The following is a 19,087-nucleotide window of genomic DNA, read 5'->3' as shown; positions in this document are numbered from 1 at the left end:
AGCCTGCGGCAAGTGCAGCCGGTCTGATGGCCGAGTGCTGTGATGTGCCCAGTGTGGGCACTCCGGGCACTCCAAGCCAGGACTGGTTTTCAAGCGGGGCACCCCTGAGAACTGTCTGTCCGGGGTGGGGGTCGGGTCCCTTTAAGCGCAGCCCTCGGCTAGCCTGAGAGAGCATCTCCACGCTCTAAGTCCTCCTCTGATGCCCTGCCGGCACTGCTTCCGGCCATCCTTAAGCCCTGTTCAGGGTCCACTCAATGTGGACATGCTAGTTCGAATTAGCAAAACGCTAATTCGAACTAGTTTTTAGTTCTAGATGAGTTAGTTCGAATTAGCTTAGTTCGAACTAACTCTGTAGTGTAGACATACCCTTATAGACTAACAGATTTATTGGAGCATAAGCTTTTGTGGGCAAAGACCCACTTCGTCAGATGCATGTAGTGGAAATTCCAGAGGCAGGTATAAATATACAGCACATGAAAAGAAAGGAGTGTCAACCAATAGGAAGGCCAGAGATAACCAGATCAATTCAGTCAGGGAGGATATGGCCCACTTCTAGCAGCTGATGTGGAGGTATGAACACCAAGAGAGGAGAAACTGCTTTTTTAGTTGACTAGAAGTGGGTCACATCCTCCCTGACTGAATTGACCTCGTTACCTCTGGCCTTCCTCTTGATTGGTGCTCCTTTTTTTTCCATGTGCCTGTATATTTATACCTGCCTCTGGAATTTCCACTACATGCATCTGACGAAGTGGGTCTTTGTCCATGAAAACTAATGTTCCAATAAATCTGTTAGTCTATAAGGTGCCACGGGACTTCTCATTGTTTATACTGTACCTGTGTCTCCCTTTTGGTGTCCAAACCCCTAATGCAGTCTTTGTGGATTGTAGAGTTGTTCCTGTGATTTTCTAAGTTCATTTGGGCCTAAAAAGAAAGAGTATAATCAAAGTGTTTATGTCTGCAGCTGTAGCCAGACACAAACCCCATCTTGTCCCCCCCCCCCTCCCCCCCCCCAGAGAGCAAGAGAAAGGCAGTCAGCCTTTGATGCCCTGGGAACGCAAGTGTGGTGCCTGTCCCTGACTCTACCATAAACAGAAACCAGACAGTAAATGGGCTAGCTGACGACTGGGAGGCCTCCCGTCGCCCTGATGGCTAGTATCAGTAATTGACACGCCTGCACTGTCTCAGGAGAGGAATCTTCGCCCATCACATACCAGAGGTGCCCATTGTCTGCATCTTCCCAGGTGTGAATTATGCTTTGCACCCTTTGTGGGAAACTTGGCATTCAAAGCCATTTTTTCTAATTGGCCACTTGAGACCAGGAAGAAGCCCATGTGACCCAAGGGGTATAAAGAGGGGTTGAGTTGCCCACCCCATCTGAGCTCCAATCACCTACACCTGCTGGCAGGTATTGATTGTCTCCTGAGGTCTGTGGGACGCCCAACCTCGCCCTAATTCTTCCCGAGGGATTGAGAGAAAGACGCTGGCCATGCCAGAATTGTACCTGCAATGTGTTTTCTTTATGTGTACACTTTAATTGTCTCTCTGTTATAAGTTTAGTTACTTTATTATAGTTTCTTAAGGTAAACTGCTTCATTTCTATTGTAAACTGCCTTTGGTAAGGTGATTTAGCTATAAACTTTGGGAATAAGTGGGATGCCCTCATTCACTTATAAAATATATATATATTGAACCAAGTTTCTTTTATTTTATTTTCTCTTTCTTTCTCCTATAATAAGCCAGTGAGTGTCAAGCTTCTGACTTGAACCCGTGCTGCTGTACCCAAACCGAACACAAACAAAAGAAATTCAGACGGTCAAAGGGACAGGTATAGGGAGAGCTTGGGCGTTTTGGATTGTGTCACTCCCAGGTGGCAGATCCATTGGGGCACCTCTCAGCCTCCCCAGGCTGCCCGCTGCGAAGGAATCTTGGATTCTAGCAGCTAAAATCTGAGGTGTTATAAGCTCTCCCTATAAACTTATTGGGGCGCCCATCAACCTCCTCCAGGTTGCCCACTGCAAGGGACCCCGGTCTCAGCAGTTGAAGTCTCGGGTGTATAGCGCACACACACACTGGGGCGTCTGAGAGCCTGTTGGCTGCCCTCTGCGACGGGACTCCGGTCCTAGCAGTAAAGTCACAGACGTTAAACTATTTTTCGGGGCACCCTCCAGCCTCCTAGGCTGCCCACTGCAATGAGACTTTGCGTCTCAGCAGTTGAAGACTTGGGTGTAACACACACACACACACTGCCCTGACCATTTCGGCTGACAGCAGCTTAACTCTCCATTAGAAATTATTTCAGTGTAATGGAAAATTATTGCTTGATGCCTTCATAGTAAGTTGTATTTCTGTAATCTGACCACAATATTAACAAAAGTATTTATGTAGTGAAAAAAGAGGTTTATTCTATATATGATTATTTGAACAGTAAAAATACAGTTTTCATTGTTCTTTTTGACTTATGCCTAAACCAGATTTTTGTCTTAAAATTGCCTCAAAATAGAGTTGTAACTGCTTCCTCACTGAGAGCATGTTTACGAGATAAAGTTGAATCTATTATGGTTGATTTCTGGACACCCAATTTTGAGAAGTCAAAGGTCTGTGTCCTCTCTGTGGGGAAGAATTGAATGTTGTCTGAAATAGTATATCCCCATTAGGGGGCCTATTGTTGATTCAGAGGGTGAGGCACCATGGGTAGCTTTGCAGTCCAGGCTATGCTTCTGATGCCCACTGGGTCCAAAATTCTGGAGCGGGTGGTTGGAGGGGCTCATGTCAGCAGCATCCCATAAGGCACTTGCCTACTCCCTTCCAGCTCGCATGACATAAAGGAGAAGCAGTGTGTTCATGCCTCGTGGTACCTTGCTTACTTGCATGGACACCAGAATAGCATGAGCATGAAGCCTGGTTGCCATGAAAGCATTATCATGCTCATATCTGTCATGATGCGCTTCATGCCACTGTACTTCAAGAGCATATGCATATTGCTCCACCTCACAGAGGATGAGAACGAAGGTTGGTGAGGCATAAACATGCTACTCAGGCAATGCCTGGTGCTCATGCAAGCATTCCTTCAACTCAGTCCTTGGGACGCAGTGGAATTCCGGGTCTGGCATCGGGAGACAAGCTCAGACTGGTGGGATTGCATTGTGATGCAGAGATGGGACAATCAGCAGTGACTGCAGAATTTCAGAATGAGCAAGGCCACATTCCTGGAACTGTGTGAATCGCTCTTCCCTGTGCTCTCCCAGGCGCCAGGATACCATAATGAGACCCACTCTGACCATGGAGAAGCAAGCGGCAATTGCCCTATAGAAGCTTGCAATGGCATACAGCTTTGTCAGTCAGGAAACAGTCTGGAGTGGGGAAATTGACAGTGGGGGCTGTTTTCATACAAGTAGATGTCATAAAGTTCTGAAGAAAGTGTAGTGCACTCCTACACTACTGCCAGACAGTTTGTAAAGAGTTTTTTAAATTATAAGTTTTAACATTGACATATATAAGTTACAATATATATATCAAATCATGTGTTCAAGGTCTCAAATATCTTACTGACCTACCTACAGAATATCATAGATCTGGTGCACTGGATTATTTGGGTACGTCTAGACTACATGCCTCTGCCAACAGAGGCATGTAAAATAGGCTACCCAACATAGTCAATGAAGCGGGGATTTAAATATCCTTGGCTTCATTAAAATAAAAATGGCCACCATGTTGTGCCAGCTCAGCTGATCGTCGGCACAGCGTGCAAGTCAAGACGTGGATCAGTCGACAAGGGAAGCCTTTGTCAACCGCTCCTGTAAACCTCGTTTCACGAGGCATAAGGGAGCGGTTGACAAAGGCTTCTCTTGTTGACTGAGCCGCGTCTTGACTCGTGCGCTGTGCCGATGATCAGCTGAGCCGGCACAGCACAGTGGCCATTTTTATTTTAATGAAGTCGGGGATATTTAAATCCCCGCTTCATTGACTATGTTGGGTAGCCTATTTTACATGCCTGTCAGCAGAGGCATGTAGTCTAGATATACTCTTAATGTTTTGTTTCACGTTACCAATCCTTTTCAACTAACTGAAGGTCACTAGTTAGGATCTGGCTCACTTGAGAAGTGAAAGAAAAGTATTATCTGATAGCTGTTTGGCAGTGTACATTAAATGAATTTCATGTCAATTTCCAGTTGGCTGGCATCTTTATAATAAAATGCATAATCTCAGTTAGTATCAGTTGGCATCCTTTTATGAAAGTCTCAAGCAATAAAACCAGCATGCCAGAGAGCAGAGAAACAAAACCTACCTCTTACCATAAAGTTGGAAACACTGGGACAAGAATTACACATGTGCATGGCAACGTAAGAACAGCCATACTGCATCAGACCAAAGGTCCATCTATCCCCAGTATCCTGCCTGCCAACACTGGTTACAGATGCCCCTGAGGGAGGGAACACAACAGGTAATCATCACATGCTCCCTCTCCTGTCATCCACCTCTAGACAAACAGAGGCTAGGAACATCATTCCTACCCATGCTGGCTAATAGCCATTGATGGACCTAACTTCTATGAATCTATCTAGCTTTTTTTTTTTTAACCCTGTTAAAGTCCTAGGCTTTACCACATCCTCTGGCAAGGAGTTCCACAGGTTGACTATGCCCTGAGTGAAGAAAAACTAATTTTTGTTTGTTTTAAACCTGCTGCCTATTAATTTCATTTGATGACCCCTAGTTCTTATATTGTAGGAATAAGTAAATAACTTTTCCTCATTCACTTTTTCCACACCAGTCATGATTTTATAGACCTCTATCATATCCTCCCTTACTCTTCTGTTTTCCAAACTGAAAATTCCAAGTCTTTTTAATCTCTCTTCATATTGGACCTGTTCCAAACCCCTAATCATTTTTGTTTCCCTTCTCTGAATCTTTTCCAATGCCAATATATCTTTTTGGAGATGAGGCGACCATATCTGTATGCAGTATTCAAGATGTGGATGTACCATGGTTTTATGTAGAGGCAATAAGATATTCTCTGTGTTATTCTCTATCTCTTTTTTTAATGATTCCTAACATTCTGTTTGCTTTTTTGACTGCCGCTGCACACTGAGTGGATGTTTTTAGAGAGCTATCCACAATGATTCCATGACTCTGTCTTGAGTAGCTGTAACTAAATTAGTCCCAATCATTTTGTATGTATAGTTGGGATTATTTTTTCTGATGTGCATTACTTTACATTTATCAACATTAAATTTCATTTGCCATTTTGTTGCCCAATCACTTAGTTTGGTGAGATCTTTTTGAAGCTCTTCACGGTCTGCTTTGGTTGTAATTAGCTTGAGCAGTTTGGTATCATCTTCAAATTTTGCCACCTCACTGTTTGCCCCTCTCGCTAGATCATTTATAAATAAGTTGAATAGAATGGGTCCCAGTACAGACCCTTGGAGGACCCCACTAGTTATCTCTCTCCACTCTGAAAAATTATTATTTATTCCTACCCTTTGTTTCCTGTCTTTTAAACAGTTATCAATCCATGAAAAGTCATTCCCTCTTATCCCAGGACAACTTACTTTACTCAAGGGCTTTGGTGAGGGACCTTGTCAAAGACTTTCTGGAAATCTAAGTACGTTATATCCACTGGATCCCCCTTGCCACATGTTTGTTGACCCCACCAAAGAACTCTAGTAGATTAGTAAGACATGATTTCTCTTTACACAAACCATGATGACTTTACCTCAACAAATTATTTTCATCTATGTGTCTGACAATTTTATTCTTTACTATAGTTTCAACTAATTTGCCTGGCACTGATGTTAGGTTTACCAGTCTGTAATCGCCAGGATGACCAATAAAGCCCTTTTTAAATATAGGTGTCATGTTAGCTATCTTCCAATCATTAGGTACGGAAGCTGATTTAAAGGATAGTTTACATACCACAATTAATAGTTCCGCAATTTCCCATTTGAGTTCTTTCAGAACTTTTGGGTGAATGCCATCTTGCCCCTGTGACTTGTTACTGTTAAGTTTATCAATTTGTTCCAAAACCGCCTCTAATGACACCTCAATCTAGGGCAATTCCACAGATTTGTCACTTAAAAAGAATGTCTCAGATTTGGGGATCTCCCCAATATCCTCAGCCATGAAGACTGAAGCAAAGAATTCATTTAGCTTCTCCACAATGACTTTATCATATTTGAGTGCTCCTTTAGCATCTTGGTCATCCAAGGGCCCCACTGGTTGTTTAGCAAGCTTCCTGCTTCTGATGTACTTAAAAAACATTTTACTATTTTTGAATTTTTAGCAAGCTGCTCTTCAAACTCCTTTTTGGCTTTTCTTATTATATTTTTACACTTACTTTGACAAAGTTTATGCTCCTTTCTATTTTCCTCACTAGTATTTGTCTTCCACTTTAAAAAAAATATTTGTTTTAAATCTCTCACTGCTTCTTTTACTTGGTTGTTAAACCACAATGGAACTTTTTTGGTTCTCTTACTGTGTTTTTTAATTTGTGGTATACATTTAAGCTGGGTCTCTATTATGGTATCTTTGAAACATTTCCATGTAGCTTGCAGGGATTTGATTTTTGTCATTGTACCTTTTAATGTCTGTTTAACTAACCTCCTCATTTTCGTGTAGTTCCCCTTTCTAAAATTAAATGCCACAATGCTGCTGTGGTATTTTTCCCACCACAGGGATGTTAAATTTTATTACATTATGTTTACTATTTCCAAGCTATCCAGTTATATTTACCTCTTTAACCAGATCCTGCACTCCACTTAGGAATAAATCAAGAATTGCCTCTCCCCTTGTGCATTCCAGAACCAGCTGCTCAAATAAGTCATTTAAGGTATCAAGAAATTTGATCTCTGTATCCTGTCCTGGAATGACGTATACCCAGTCAATATAGAGAGAGTTGAAATCCCCCACTATTATTGAGTTTATTTTGATAACCTCTCTAATCTCCCATAGCATTTCATCATCCACTGTCTTGATCAGATGGTTGATAATATATCCCTACTTCTATATTCTTATTATTGGAGCATGAAATTACTATGCATAGAGATTCTATAGAACATTTTCGCTCATTTAAAATTTTTACTTCATTTGATTCTACATTTTCTTTCACGTATAGTGCCACTCCCCCACCAGCATGACCTGTTCCGTTCTACTGATATATTTTGTACCCTGGTATGACTGCGTCTCATTGATTGTCCTTATTCCATAAAGTTTCTGAGATGCCTATTATATCAATATCCTCCTTTAATATGAGGCATTGTAGTTCACCCATCTTATTATTTAGACTTCTAGTTTTGGTGTATAAACACTTTAAAAAAATTTCACTATTTATTTGTCTGCCATTTCCTGATGCGTTAAGAGTCGTTTTTTCATTTGATTGTGTCTCATCTGATCTGACCCATTCTTCCATCCTGACTAGAACATAGAGAATCTCTGTTAATAGACCCTCCCCTAAGAGATGTCTCTGTCCGACCCATGTGCACCTCCGCACCCGTTGGCTTTCTCCCAGCCCTTAGTTTAAAAACTGCTCTACAATATTTTTAATGTTAAGTGCCAGCAGTCTGGTTCCATTTTGGTTTAGGTGGAGCCCATCCTTCCTGTATAAGCTCCCCCTATCCCAAAAATTTCCCCAGAGCCTAATAAATCTAAATCCCTCTCTACACCTTTGTCTCATCCATGCATTGAGACCCTGAAACTCTGCCTGTCTACCTCGCCCTGCATGTGGAAATGGAAGCATTTCAGAGAATGCTACCATAGAGGTCCTGGATTTCAATCTCTTTCCTATCAGCCTAAATTTGGCCTCCATAACCTCTCTCCTACCCTTCCCTATGTCATTGGTACCTATATGTACCATGAACATTGGCTTCTTCCCAGCACTATACTTAAGTCTATCTAGATGTCTCGAGAGATCTGCTATCTTTCCATCAGGTGGGCAAGTCACCATACAGTTCTTCTGGTCATCACAAATCCAACTATCTAATGTTTCCAATGATTGAATCCCCCATTACTAACACCTGACTTTTCCTAATGACTGGAGTTCCTTCCCCCGGAGAAGTATCCTCGGGGGAGAGGATACCATAAAATCATCTGGAAGGAGGGTCCCAATTATGGGGTCATTTCCCTCTGCTCCAGCTGACTGTTCTCCTTCCCTGAGGGTACGTCTATACTACAGTGTTATTTCAAAATATCTTATTTCAAAATAGTTATTTTGAAATAAGGCAACTACACACAAAATTAATTTCAAAATAGCATTTTGCTATTTCAAAATAGTGCGTCCACACTGAGTGGACTCTGAATCGCATTTAAGGCTGGCCAGAACCAGTTCTGGCAGGGAACCAGGTCAGGACTTACTGTGTGGGGCTGCTGCCTGAGGCTATCTGAGGTCTGTGCTTAAAGGGACCCCCCCCCCCAAACAGCCAGTTCTCAGGTTTCCCTGCTTGCTTGTCTACCTTGATGAGGGACAGCAAAGCATTTTGTCTCTGCGTGCTCTGGTTGCCCTCACTCAGGACACCACAGCACTCTGCAACATGGAGCCAGAGCTGCTCCTGGGCACTCTGGTGCTTCTCTTGGACGCGTTGCTGTGAGCCTGGCTGCATTTTCTGCAGGCTGCCATCTGGGGAGTCCATCGGGGGGCTGTCAGTATCCAAGAGGCCCTGCGGGAGAGCTTCCACCCTTTGGAGCACTAAGAGCCTCCCTGGTCTGCCCCTCTGGGGCCTTGTGCCTCATTCCTCCCTCACGTCCTTCCACTTACCCCTCTCTGACCCCCCCTTCCTGATGTAAAATAAAATGCACGTATTTTCATGAACACCAACTCTCTTTATTTAACAAAACTGTGGTGGGGGGAATGAAACTCTATTGAGACTGGGGAAAGGAGGTGGGAGTGGGGAGAAGAGATGGTGGGAGAGGGGAGGGGGAAACCTGGGAGGAGGGAGCTGGAAGGGGGAAGCAGGAGGAAGAAGGGGAAGGGGAAGCTCAGGACTCAGGGTTGGGCATCTTGCCGGACCAACTTGATTGTCATGCAAACTTGCTCCTGGGTTTGCATGTTGCCTTTGGTGGCCAGGCTGGCAGCTATCCTGCCATAGACAGCAATGTTCTTCCATCTAGTGCAGAGATCGTGGACGTTGGGGGCATCCCCCCACAATCTGAATAAGGTCCATGATCTCAACCCTGGACCAGGAAGGCATCTGCCTTCTCTGGGCCCTGGCAGGCTCCTGGGAGCTGGCAGACTGCTCCTGGGGAGCAGTGGAGGGCTGGCTGCCAGTGGCCTGCTGGCTCATGTTTTGGGCCACTGGTTCTGGAGCAGTGACTGCTGGCTCTGGGCTGGCAGGCTTGGAGCTGGTACTGCCCAGAGTCTACCCCTTTAAGGGCTCCGTGGATGGGGAGAGGGAGTGGAATGTTCTTGGTTGAGGCTAGAATGGCCACCAGGGCACCCTGGGAAGGCTGGAGGCCCCCTATTTCGAAATAAGTTTCTACCCAGCACTTATTTTGAAATAACTATTTTGAATTTGGTGTTATTCCTTGTATAATGAGGTTTACCAAATTCGAAATAAGCGCTCCGCTATTTCAAATTAATTTCAAAATAGCGGTTTGGCTGTGTAGATGCTAAGAAAGTTATATCAAAATAAGGGCTGTTATTTCGAAATAACTTTGTGGTGTAGACATCCTGAGCCTTTCATCCTCCTTAACAGCACAGAGGCTGTCTGATGGAGGTGGGACAGTTCTACAGTGGCCATAGCCTCATCTATGTGCCTTTCTGCCTCCCTTAGCTCCTCCAATTTAGCCACCCTGGCCTCCAAAGCCCATATGCAGTCTCTGAGGGCCAGGCGCTCCTTGCAGTGAAATCACACATACACCACCCACCCAAAAGGCAGGTAACCATATAACATGGCATTAATTGTTACTGCATGTTATATACCAGTTCTCTGGATAAATAAAGGGTAGGAGCTTCAACTGTTTCAGCAAGCACTGTATTAACTTGAAAATGAGAATATTAAAACCTGTTTTTAGAGCTCTTTGATCACACAGCTAAAGTCATTGTTACTAACAAGATGCAGAAAAATGCATCATGGTATAACAGATGATGACTAAAGAGTTGTTTAAACTAAAAACTGGTATTTTTTTCCAGGATTATAGAAATGTGAGGCTGGAACAAGTAGTCACCTAGCCAAACGAATAGAGACTTTGCCTAGTTACAATTAGTTTTGAAAGAAAAAGGGTAGCATCTGTTTACAAAAATCAGAAACACAATGGAGAGATTTTTAATCAGATCAGTTAAAAAAAGTATATAGAACATTTAATTATAGGAAAAAGTAGTATATGGGGCATTCTTGCTACAAGTCTTCATTTTTCTTGATTATAATGGCAAGTTCAATTAAAATAAATGTTGTTTTGTTAACAGGTCCTATATATGGATAATTTTGAAAAGCTTCCTCTTTTATGTCTAAGAAGAAAAAAACAACCAGTTTTCTCCATTTCACCCACATTGAGAAAAAAAGAAAAAAAGAAAAAACTTGAGGAAAAGAGAATCCCAAAGAAGGGTTTGTTACGTAACTTTTGTAACACTTTATAAAACAAAAAATCTAAGTAACCATAACTGAGATAAGGGGCTTGTCTCTACTACGGAGAAGATTGAAGCTGCTCCAGTTGATCTTTCGGGGTTCAAATTAGCAGGTCTACTGAAGACATGCTAATTTGAACTCAGAGGATGCTCCCATTGGTGCTGGTAGTCCTGCTCCTCACGAGAAGTAAGGGAAGTTGATGGGAGTGTGTGCTCCCATCGACCTTCCGCTGTGTGGATGGCACCAAAACACGATTTAAAATACTTTGACTCCATCTATGTAATTAATGTAGCTGGAGTTGCGTATCTTAAGTTGACTTTCCCCTTTAGTGTAGACCTGGCCAAAGCTTCTAATAACGATTATAGCAATCCTGGTTAAACTAGGTAAATGAACCTGGGAAAGCGAACTGGGGCAGGGACAGAGATAGGTTGGAGGGAAGAAAGAAAAGAGAGATCAAGCTTAGAGAGAACAAGCAGAAGAATCTGTGTCCATTAGAGCACACCCCTTAAACAGAACTGAATATTCTTGAATCTGGCATGGCTTTATGTTTGTGTGGCCTTGTCTGTGAGAAGCTTGCTTCTGATGATGAGGTTGGGGGGCTATTTGAAGGCCAGAAGAGGGGGTTCAGGAAAGATTTCTTTCAGCATACGGTCCACACTGAGCATGGGTTGGAGTTGTTTGATGATCTCCTGAATGGTTTCCCATGTGGGGTGGTAGGTGACAACTAGAGGTTTGCAGTTAGATGGGGTTTTATCTCTGTATGAACCAGTCTTCTCTAGGGGTGCATCTACACAGCACCATAAGCTTGAAGTAAGATACGCAACAAGGTTTATCGGGATGGCAAAATAGCACACCCATTATTTCAAAAAATGTTTGAAATAATGGGTGGCTTTTGTAGATGCGTGATAGTGTGCACTGTAGACATACCCAAGGGTGAAGACAGTTTTGAGTGTGTTAAGGTCTATGTCTCAGACTTTCTGTTTGAATCTTATTATGTGGTATTTGAAGTCCTGGCTATAGATAACAAATTTCTTGATTTGTTTGGGGTAGTTACTGGGTCTATGAAGTTAGGTGTGGTGATCCGTGGTTTTCTTGTGTACATTTGTCCATCAAATTTCCTGTGCTGTCCAGGAAAATGGGCGAAAACTTTCCACAAAGCAATCATTCTATATCAGACTTATCAGTCCTCATCCTCAAAGGAAACCAGAACAACTAGAACTACACTTTCAAAAGACAAACTTGGGAGCTTAAATTCATAATTTTGCTAGACACTAAAAATCTCTCTCACTCTTATCAGTCATTCAATAATGAGTAGGACGTCTTCCTGTCACCCTCCTATTTATGAATCTGTAGATGGCTGATCAGCCCAGTTCTGGAAATGCAGGTCTTATCGCAGAAGGGGCAGGTGCTGGTGGTTATTGGAGGGACACAAAGCAGTTTTTGCTGCTCTTTTCTCCTTCTCCACCTCTCCTCATCTGCACTGCGGCAGGACCTCTCATATTGCGCCACCCTCTCACGGATTACCACTCTCCATTGGGGACCATCCTGGGCAAGAAATTCCCAAGTGTCGACACTGATACCACACTTTTTCATGTTTGCTTTAAACATGTCCTTAAATTGCTTCCTCTGGCCCCCAACACTCCTCTGTCCTTCCCTCAGCTCGGAAAACAGAATCTGTTTTGAGAGGCACTGATCAAGCATTCAGACTATGTGACCAGCTCAGCAAAGTTGTTGGTAGATGAACAAAAAATTATAGTCTTGATAAAGATAGTGGATTTATGGTTTATTACAAAAATTTGCAACCCACTAACACCCCTTTGTATTCTATGTCTGCAGAGATGCTAATGGGCTACTTTACCTTGAATGGCCCCTTAAAATATATGCTAACTACTTATGCTAAACTATATGTTTGATCTTGTATTTAGCTGAGATGCTTGTAGTACCTTTCCCTGACCTTAACAAGAGCTTGAAAGCTTGTGCCTCTCACAGGCATAAAAAACTTTAAAAAAATCAATAGTTCTGCAGCACCTTAGAGACTAACAGAAATGTAGATGGTATTGTGATCTTTCGTGGGCACAACCCACTTCTTCATACGAATGGAGTAAGGAGTTCAAGGTACAAATAAATAGTAGAGAAAGGAAAAAATATTGTTAATTAGGGTGTGTCTAGACTACATGGCTCCGTCAACGGAGCCATGTAAAGTAGTTTACCCGACATAGTCAATGAAGCGGGGATTTAAATAATCCCCGCTTCATTAAAATAAAAATGGCGGCTGCTCTGTGCCGACAATCAGTTGATCTGGCACAGTGCGGCAGTCTAAACGCGGCGCGGTTGACAAGGGAAGCCTTTGTTGACCACTCCTGTAAACCTCGTTTCATGAGACATAAGGTAACGGTCGACAAAGACTTCCCTTGTCGACCACGCTGCGTCTAGACTGCGGCACTGTGCCGGATCAGCTGATTGTTGGCACAGTGCGGCAGCCATTTTTATTTTAAGGAAGTGGGAATTATTTAAATCCCCGTTTCATTGACTATGTCGGGTAAACTACTTTACATGGCTCCGTCTAGACACACCCTTAGGGTGTCTTTGCTAAATGAGGCAAACTGAGTGGAACATAAGTACCTGGTGCTTAGCTTTTTATGTCATTAGAGTGTGTAATCTAGCGACCCATCCAGGTCAGGTCTTTGTTCAACCCTTAGAATCATAGAATCATAGAATACTAGGACTGGAAGGGACCTCAAGAGGTCATCGAATCCAGTCCCCTGCCCTCATGGCAGGACCAAATACTGTCTAGACCATTCCTGATAGATATTTATCTAACCTACTCTTAAATATCTCCAGAGATGGGGATTCCACAACCTCCCTGGGCAATTTATTCCAGTGTTTGACCACCCTGACAGTTAGGAACTTTTTCCTAATGTCCAACCTAAACCTCCCTTGCTGCAGTTTAAGCCCATTGCTCCTTGTTCTATCCTCAGAGGCCAAGATGAACAAGTTTTCTCCCTCCTCCTTATGACACCCTTTTAGATATCTGAAAACTGCTATCATGTCCCCCCTCAATCTTTTCTTTTCTAAACTAAACAAACCCAATTCCTTCAGCCTTCCCTCATAGGTCATGTTCTCTAGACCTTTAATCATTCTCATTGCTCTTCTCTGGACCCTCTCCAATTTTTCCACATCTTTCTTGAAATGTGGTGCCCAGAACTGGGCACAATACTCCAATTGAGGCCCAACCAGTACAGAGTAGAGTGGAAGAATGACTTCTCGTGTCTTGCTCACAACACACCTGCTAATACATCCCAGAACCATGTTTGATTTCTTTGCAACAGCATCACACTGCTGACTCATATTTAATTTGTGTTCCACTATAAGCCCTAGCTCCCTTTCCGCTGTACTCCTTCCCAGACCATTGCTTCCCATTCTGTATGTGTGAAACTGATGGTTCCTTCCTAAGTGGAGCACTTTGCATTTGTCTTTATTAAACTTCATCCTATTTATCTCAGACCATTTCTCCAATTTGTCCAGGTCATTTTGAATTATGACCCTATCTTCCAGATTAGTTGCAATCCCTCCCAGCTTGGTATCATCTGCAAATTTAATAAGCGTACTTTCTATACCAATATCTAAATCATTGATGAAGATATTGAACAGAGCCGGTCCCTGCGGAACCCTACTTGTTATGCCTTTCCAGCAGGATTGTGAACCATTAATAACTACTCTCTGAGTACGGTTATCTTGATTACTGGTGTCAAACTTATAAATGAAACCAAGTTCTGCAGCTTCTCTCTCAAGGTAATTTTTGAAATTGCTTTGTAATAGTATAGTCATTTGTAGATTCATCAGTGAGTGCCCAGGCTCAGGGCAGGCAGAGATGTGGAGGTGAGCATAGCAGGAGTCAGGGCAGGAGCTTGGGAATGAGGAACTCAGCTGGTGTGGGGGGGATATGAGAGTCGACTGGGGGTATGATGAGGGATTCAGGGCAGGAACTGGAGTTGTACAGTGTAGGAATCAGGAATGGGGGATGTGGAGGATGCAGGAATCCGGGCAGGAAGTGTGGGTTATCAGAGTAGGGGGGATATAGGGGTTGCAGGAGCCAGATTTGGGAGGAGGTGGGGCTTATGGCAAGGGTTAGGGGGTGCAGGAGTCAGGGTTGGGGGTATGAGAAGGGGTTTGGGGCAGGGGTGAGAGTTCAAGAGTCAGGGTTGGGGGTAAGAGGAGGCAGAGGGTTGGAGTGAGGGGAGTCAGGACAGGGGGCTGGGACTGTGTGGAGGGATCAGAGCAAGGGGTTTGTGGGGAAGGACTCAGAGCAGGGGGCTCTGGGTAGGAGGCTGTGTGTGTGTCGAGGTGAATGTAGGGGAGAGCAAGGGTGCCATTTCAGGGAGTCAGGGGGAGGGCTGGAGTCACATATACTGGGTCCCTGCTGTGTTTCCTGCTTCCTCTGCGTAGGGAGTGAGGGGAAAGTGCAGAGCCTGCTTCATTCCTCTCGCTCCCAACTGCCCAAGAAAAGGGCAGAGGAGGAATGCAGCAAGCTATGAATTTTCTCCTTGCTCCCTAGTCAGAGGAAGCAGGAAAAGTAGCAGGGGCCTGGTATGTGCGGCTACAGCCTCCCTCACCCCCACTGAATTGACAAGGGATGGGAGCTCAGTGCTGGGGCAGTCTTGGGAGGCATGCCCCAGCCAGCCCCTCTAAGCTGCCTGCCTGCTGCTGAGTGTGGCAGCCTGCAGGAAGCCCTGGGAGCCTGGCTGGGAGCGCCCGTCCCTCCCACTTCAGCCGAGTACCCCAGCCAGATGGCTTCTTGTCTGAGCACTACACGGGGCACGCTGGCTTATTTTTAATCTCTGTTCTCTCACCATAAGTTGGTCCAATAAAAGATATATCACCACCTCATCTTTTTAATACCATGACCTTTAATTTTTATTTGAATGGTGAAATTATGGAGAATATGGTGCCTCTCTAACATCAACCATTTTTTCATTCTCAAACATGCCTGTTCAGGGTACTTTTTACTCAAAGTTTAATGTCAAGTTCATACATTATTTAAACGATGTTGTCATAATTTTTGCTGGTTACATATTTAGGTGCTTCTTACTTTAATTCATGATAGATAATTGTATTTAATTGCTTCCCAGTACAACCTACTGTTGCTATTAGTTACTCTGTTAATTCAAGTGGCTAATTTAAGTTATGATTCGTTGTATGCAGTGTAGGCTGAGAGCTTTCATAAAAGACTTGGGCAACTATATTGGTATGATAATTCCAGGGAATCAAAGTAATGTCTATAACAACATCTTGCTATTGAACAAAGTCTTTAAAGCACTGTAGACATTTAAAAAATCGAGTATACGTAAGGAAATGTTGATTCAGTATGTGATGTGCTAAATAAACACAGAGGGCCACTATGTCTACTTTATATGTATGTTAGGAGTCCCTCTTAACTGAGAATAGGAGGATTTTAAGAAAATTATTTTTGAATTCTCACGTACCTCAAAGAGTAAGAAAACATCCTAGTAGCCATACTGAATTGTTCCAGTTGACACAATCAAAGGATTACTGTATTGGAGATGGCAAAGGGGAAAATCTGAAATATGACACACTACATTATTTGCCAGAAATCTTAGATAAAACTTGTATTCTGTCACTGACATGTAGCTACATATTCTTTTCAAAAGGAAACTTCATGTAAAGCTTTCTCTAGTTTTCATCCACAAAAAATCCTTTTCAGGTTGAAAAGAGAGAATGTTTATACCCACTTTTTATATTATTACGATTAGAAAAAATGATGCTTTAAATTGACATTTTGGTGTTTAATATTTATTCCCATAAGTCACTCTGTAACAAAATTGTTCAGTTTTCAAATCAAACCAAGATTTTTTTAACTGCAGCGCTTCAAGTATCTGGAAATCAAGCCATTTTTTTACCCTCAGACATTGTCAACAATAAATATTCTGTAGTCAGCATATGGCTTGCTTTGCATGATGATGTATGAGGTAGAACAAAATACAGCATGCTCTTGTGCAGCTACTGACTATTGGGTCTGCATTTCTTACAGCGCTAAAACTTATATTATGAGTAAGTAAAGCAAATATGACTAGAACACACATAAAAAAAGGATTTGATCAGAAAACAGGTAAAACAAAATTGTTTTGTGACCCTTACTATATTGCAAATGCAATTATTGCATAAAAATAACATTCAGCTACTACACCCACAACCCAAATAAGAGCCATCAAAGTAAATTTTAATCTTTATTATGAAGACAGTTGATCTCATAGTGTAGTATTGCTAATCAGAAGTACAGAAGCCATTATGTTATTAATGAGAATGCTATCCATGATACAAAAGTAAACACATAGAAGAGACAACTTTTCCCCTGTTCATTATGTTGAAATATTTTAGAAGTTGTTTTATCTTATTCAAAAAGCTACCTCCTCTGAGTTACTGTAGTTAAGTTTTTGCTGTTATCTCAAATCAGTGCATTTTGATTAGCGATGTTTTAAAAAATTCAAAATAATCTATAAAGTATTTGGCAACATTTAGCTCTCTTTCAGAAATGTAATATATTATGCATATTGCACAATTATTTGGTGCTTGATTGAGGCAATTTGCTACTAACCCTCACTGGCAGTACTGTGGGATCATATTGACCTGTGGGAAGGCTTGGCTAGAACTGACAGGAGTGTGGGGCAAAGAGGACAGTTTTCCTGGGGTTTGGTGAAAGTAGCAGAGGTGACGGCTAGAGCCGCTAGCCCTTTAAATTACTGTTGGAACACTGTGCTGCACACTCCGGCCAGCACTAAGGTCTGGGGGAGCCTCTGCTGTGCTCCGGACAGTGCTGAAGGCCAGAAGCCCTTAGCCCTGCCCCTTCTGCCCTTGAGCCCATCCCTTCTGGAAGCATGGAGCTGTTTCCCTTACCTTGCCCAGGAGCCTGCCAAGGCTGTTGGCTCTGCTGACTGTGGCTGGATTTTCTGCACAACAGTTGAACAAAATGCACTCTGTAATCCCCATCTGAACTTTAATCCAGCCACCCTTCTAAAGGTGATGATAAGGCAATGATGGAATAAGCACGCTAGCCTTGGATGAGGCACTGCAGATGCTGATTTGACATGTTTGGCAACTGGCTGGTGCTTGGAGTCATGCAGCCTTCTAACTTGTCTGTGGTTGCCTATGTTACAGTATATAAAAGGCCCTCCCACGTAGCAGGTGTTGTCCCTGCATTTTGTATCACGGACCGTCTTTGCTTTCTTTACCTATCTTCCCAATTGCTTGTTTGTCAGTTCATTGCATTCTTTACTCAATTCCTTTGGCTTAAAATTCTATATTTTGGACCTCATTAGTGTCTTTCTCTCCGATTACCTTGCTCTACATTTTTATGCATCTCAGGGGCATGTGAAATTAGATGATCTGACTAACTCTGAGGTCCTGGAGAATTCTTGGAAGTGTGTGTGTGTGTGTGTGTCACAATTTGTTTGCTTTTTATTTAATTATTCCGACTTTTTATAGTCAGTTATAGTTGTTTCAGATACCACATGTTCCAAGGATTAAATGACCTGGCCCATGTGTACATAGACTAGGGGAAGAAGCAAACACATTTAAACCAATTGGTAAGTGTAGCACAGAATCTTGCCATTTGCAACAGACAGAGAAGGGAGAAAACCTGTATGAAAGCTGATGTGGTAGGTTTGGGCCACTGCCAGGACCGGCATAGCCATAACAAAATGGAATTGTTTAGAACCTGTTGTATGCTTGCTCTGGTGAACCATTGTAGGAAGGTGGGGAAGAGGGTCCACCTGAATAAACCACAGATCAAGAGAGTGTCATGATTTTTGCTGAAACATATGATGGCATGGCTCATCTAGGCACATGGGTCAGGCTGCAATTAAACAAGGATCACCCTGTCTAATTCAATTCAGCTGATTTGATTGAATTAGTTATTAAATAAAAACTTATGAAAATTTGAGATCATGTCAGATATCTGCCCTCATTTACCATAAACATATCCCATCTCAGCATTCCTTTCTACCCAGGCCACATCCTTGAAAACTTACTTGTTTTTTAATATACTCCCACTACCTCCAAATTACATCACTGGAAAGTAGAAGCAAAGAAATTTAAAATGCTCACAAAGCAAGACAATATTTTATTTTATTTTATTTTATTTTATTTTCCTTACCACACAACAAATAGAATATCTGTAAGTTAGAACATGCTTGAAATGAAAGGCATGTGTGGTACTCAGACAAGCTTTAGCTTCATTTTGTGCTTTATACTCTGCAAAAAACCATTAATTGCCTTGAATACACTTCTCCTGTAAAGATTTTTCCATAAATAAAACCAACGACAGTATTTGAACATCTATTATACTCAGAGTATAAAAAGGGAAAGAATTTGTTGTGGACATGAATATAGAAGATGGAGTACCCAATTGAATCTGACTGATATTGAATTTTAAGAGATGCAGTGAAATACAGGTAGAACAAGGGATATATTTTAAAAACTCTGAATAAAATTAGATATTATTCCTAATAATATTCTTTAAC

General features: G+C 42.5%; 1 protein-coding gene across 15 annotated transcripts in view; it reads left to right on the top strand.

Moving 5' to 3' along the window:
* Nucleotides 1-19,087, top strand: part of LRRIQ3 (leucine rich repeats and IQ motif containing 3) — a 100,229-nt gene that overhangs the window by 67,307 nt on the left and 13,835 nt on the right. For all 15 annotated transcript variants that reach the window (XM_075936249.1, XM_075936246.1, XM_075936252.1 and 12 more), the window contains one exon: nt 10,391-10,529. In XM_075936249.1, coding sequence (XP_075792364.1) covers nt 10,391-10,529 — 139 coding nt within the window. The remainder of the gene's footprint in view (nt 1-10,390; nt 10,530-19,087) is intronic.

Source organism: Pelodiscus sinensis, chromosome 9, assembly GCF_049634645.1.
Source record: "Pelodiscus sinensis isolate JC-2024 chromosome 9, ASM4963464v1, whole genome shotgun sequence".
Lineage (NCBI taxonomy): Eukaryota > Metazoa > Chordata > Testudines > Trionychidae > Pelodiscus > Pelodiscus sinensis.
This window is presented reverse-complemented; position numbering and strand designations above follow the sequence as displayed.